This window comes from Brassica oleracea, chromosome C2 (assembly GCF_000695525.1).
Source record: "Brassica oleracea var. oleracea cultivar TO1000 chromosome C2, BOL, whole genome shotgun sequence".
Classification (NCBI taxonomy): domain Eukaryota; kingdom Viridiplantae; phylum Streptophyta; class Magnoliopsida; order Brassicales; family Brassicaceae; genus Brassica; species Brassica oleracea.
In genome coordinates this window covers 46,329,332-46,333,375 of record NC_027749.1, presented here as the reverse complement: position 1 = coordinate 46,333,375, position 4,044 = coordinate 46,329,332, and the positions used below count along the sequence as shown (strand labels likewise).

The following is a 4,044-nucleotide window of genomic DNA, read 5'->3' as shown; positions in this document are numbered from 1 at the left end:
TGTGTATTTAAGTTATCACAAGAAGTAGAAACAAATGGTTTAATAATCTCTTTCTTTGCAGGGCTTCTATGAGTTCTTTTCTCAACAAGCAGGAACAAGGAAATCTGCTTTGGATTTGTATTTGAGTGAACCTGTGCTTGATATGGTTGCAAATCAAAAGTTAGATGTCATCAAGTATTGGAAGAACAATTTAAACCGGTTTAGGGAGCTATCTCGAATGGCATGTGATGTCATATGCATCCAAATAACAACAGTGTCGTCTGAGTCATCCTTCAGTGTGGGAAGTCGGGTTCTTAGCAAGTACAGGAGCCGCCTTCTTCCCTCAAATGTCCAAGCTTTGATTTGCGCTAGAAACTGGCTTCGTGGTTTTGAAGTGATTGGTGAGTTTGTTGAATTGATAATTGAGCTTTGATATGTGAAACTATTGATTGAACTTCTTGTTTTTGATAGCTGGATGCGATTTAGATGAGGAAGGTAAGGAAGATGCCAATGAGGAAGCCGAAGGAAGTGGAAAGAAGAAGAAGACCCGACTCAACTAAACCCTAAAGGTATAATTAATGTTGTTACTTCATGTTTGTGATTAAACGGATGTGAACATGCGGTATCTGCTTGTGGTATCTGCTTGTGTGATGATAACTTGATTAACTTCTGTGTTTCATTATGATAGGAGACCGAGAGGCTGAGAAGATAAAGAAGAAGAGGACCATCAGAACTTCACAAGCTATTCTCATATCTTTGGATTGTGTATTGGTGTATGAACCTTAATGTATGAACTTGTCAATGCTTTGGATGTGTAAAACATATGAACCTTAATGTGTAAAAACATCTGAACCTTATGTTTTTATGGATTTAGCATGTTAAAGCAGAAAATCTATTTGGGCTCTGCGGAAGGGCCATTTGGAATGGTCCAATTTGGTCTGGACAATTTGGACTTGGTACAATTTGGGCTTCAAAAAAATAATGTCCAATAAACTGCTTTGTCCAAATGGACAGCCCATTTGACATCTCTAGTCATAGAAGGGGAATAGCCCAAGTTTAGTTTAGGAGTATCAGACCCAAGAGTAGGCTCTAGCATATTCAAGGCCATGAGTTCGTCCAAGAGCTTATTAGAGGTGTTCGTCAGCACTTTGATACATTCAAGGTGATCATCTGATTGATTATTTTGATTCTTCATGTATTACTGAAACACAATCTTCTTCATGTAGCCTGGTTATCTTGAGAAAGCTCAACATGGATTAGCTCATAGCTACAATAGATCATGGTCCTTTAACAAATCGTAAAAAAGTATATATTTTAAGAAGATTAACTATTGAACCTTTAACAAATTTATCTAACAATCACTTAATTTTTTTTAATTTGGCACCTTTTGGCATCCTAAATTGTGACCTTTCACAAACAATTTATTTAATAATTGTTCCTATAATTCTAGAATTTAGTATGCTACCTTTTTTTAGCAATTATATTATTTAAATAAAACATAAAGTTACAATAAAAGTATATGCAACGGCGGATCCAGAAAATAACAAAAAGGTGTCAATGGAGATTTGAACCTTGGTTTTGGGAATGTCATAACAGATAATATTGCTATTTTGCTACTTATTCTTTAGTAAATCTAATACAATTTTGTTTATTTATTAGTTTAAGGGGTGTCATGTGACCCCCCTCCCTAAAAACTTAATGGATCTGTCTCAGTATATGAATAATAGAAATATAACAAAATGCATAGTTAAAATTAGAAAACATTACAACCCAAATTTATATTCTTCTGAACCATCTTGCTTGATAACATAATGTCAATTTTGTTTTTCATAATGCAACATTTACAATTGGCTATCATCCTTGGTGAAATTCTAAACTAGTTTCTGCAGTTTTTTTTGTTGTATAACATTACCCAGATTCCAATTAGGATCTATATATACTATGTCTTAAAGAATCCAATTTAATGATTCTCTTCTAAGAATAGTAAATCGAACTACCAATTTTTAACGATTATAAAAACATCGCATACAACTAAGAAAATGAACCAATAAATATATTGAATCTTCAAAAATGTCAAAAACCTTCGGGGTTGCAACATCTATCTATATGACGATCCTCCGTGGTAGTTTCCAGGACAATTGCTTCCAAATCAAAGCAGTTATAGAATGAGTTCTTTACCACTTGATTTTGGATTCAACACAGTTACATTGATTGTTGTGTCGTCGACCATGGCCACATGAGATTGAAAAAACGAATTGAAAAGAAGAGAAAGTAACATTCAATCCGCCATAAAGAAATTTCTTCTCAGAATAAAAGAAGAACAGAAAATGCATACGCACAAAGAAACTGGTCATGTCAAAATTGAGAGAACTCAATCGCTTTCCAAATCGCCATATCATCGTCTCCCGCTCTCTTCGTTTCGTTGTTGAATTTTTCGAAAAACAACCTTTTCACAGTATGCAATGCATACACAAATAACATTCTAACATATTACATATTTAGCCAAAAGGTGCAACTATCTATAAATTTTTCTTCTTTGTGATTTTTTTAAAAGAAAAATATGTATTATTAACCACGGGGTGGTGGGCTAGTGGTCTTGAGGTAGTTAGCACAACCGATACGGACCCGAGTTCGATACCCCCTGTGGCCACGGAATGCTTTACGCCCACCCAAGTTTAAAGTTAACGCGGCGTTGGTGTCGGGTCCTTGGGTAATGGGTATTAGTGTCGGCTAGTTCCGGGCCAGGGGGATTAGATGGTTGGCAATCGGAAACCACGTGCGGATTACGGGTCTTTGGGCAAACGGAAACCACGTGCGGATTACGGGTCGCCTTTGAACCTCCTGTTAAAAAAAAAAAAAAAAAAAAGAAAAATATGTATTATAGGAACTTCTTCGTGATTTTACTACTATCTATAAAACAATTGTAAAGTAATTTCGGTATAAAGCAAGTGATATTATAGTATTTGTCTTAGGGTGAGCATTAAGTTACTCCCAACTCAACTTTAATTAATTTCCAAGTTCTTCTGAAGATTGAGAAAGGAAAACATGTGGAAAGAAGAATTTAAGCGAATATATGAACAACTGATGATTTGATGAAAAAAAATGATCTACACATAATGGACCTAAAGATATTGTGTGAAACTAAAGATAATGGTGGGTTGGGCTTTAAAGACCTCATGGATTTTAATACAGCAATGCTTGGTAAGCAACTATGGAGGCTAATTGAGAAGCCAAATACTCTTTTCTCAAGAGTTTTCAAAGGACGGTATTATAGGAATGCTTCACCCCTGGAACCGATCCGATCTTACTCCCCGTCATATGGCTGGAGGAGTATCACTTCTGCTAGATCTCTGGTTTGTAAAGGACTAATTAAAAGGGTGGGAACATGATCATCTATCTCTGTATGGAATGATCCTTGGATCCCAGCCACTCGCCCGAGACCAGCAAACAAAAATTCTCACAATTTTTATCCGGAACTTACAGTGGAATCCCTCATCAATCAGGAATCTCGCTCATGGAATGTACAGGCGATCAGGGCTCTAGTGGATCCGAAGGACGCAAGAATTATTGAAAGTATCCCTTTAAGTAGGAACCATGTTGAGGATAAGAATGGATGGCATTTTACTAATAATGGAAAATATTCGGTCCAATCAGGTTATCAGGTTGAACGTGTTTATCCTGACAGGGTAAAACCTCCTGATTTTTATGGCCCCACAGTGGATATTCTTAAAGCTTTCTGCTGGAAAGTGCGGTGTCCACCGAAGATAAGGCATTTCTTGTGGCAAATGGTATCAGGATGTATATCGGTAATGAAAAATTTAAAGGCACGAGGGATAAGAGGAGATATATGTTGTGCTCGTTGTGGAGATCCGGAAGAATCAATAAATCATGTATTTTTTGAATGTCCTCCTGCACGTCAAGTGTGGGCACTATCCAAGATCCCTTCAGCGCATAATATCTTTCCTATCAGCTCTTTATTTGTTAATATGGATCATCTTTTTTGGAGAGTGCAACCGAAAATGGATGACCATCAGTTTGCATGGATTTTATGGTATATTTGGAAAG

The 4,044-nt window shown here is 36.4% G+C and overlaps 1 protein-coding gene across 1 annotated transcript in view; it reads left to right on the top strand.

Annotated features, from left to right (window-relative positions):
* Nucleotides 1–539, top strand: part of LOC106324401 (zinc finger BED domain-containing protein RICESLEEPER 1-like) — a 3,704-nt gene extending 3,165 nt beyond the window's left edge. The window contains exons 4-5 of the mRNA XM_013762375.1: nucleotides 62–380; nucleotides 451–539. Of these exons, the coding sequence (XP_013617829.1) occupies nucleotides 62–380; nucleotides 451–539 (408 nt within the window). The remainder of the gene's footprint in view (nucleotides 1–61; nucleotides 381–450) is intronic.
* The last annotated feature ends 3,505 nt before the right edge of the window (nucleotides 540–4,044 follow it).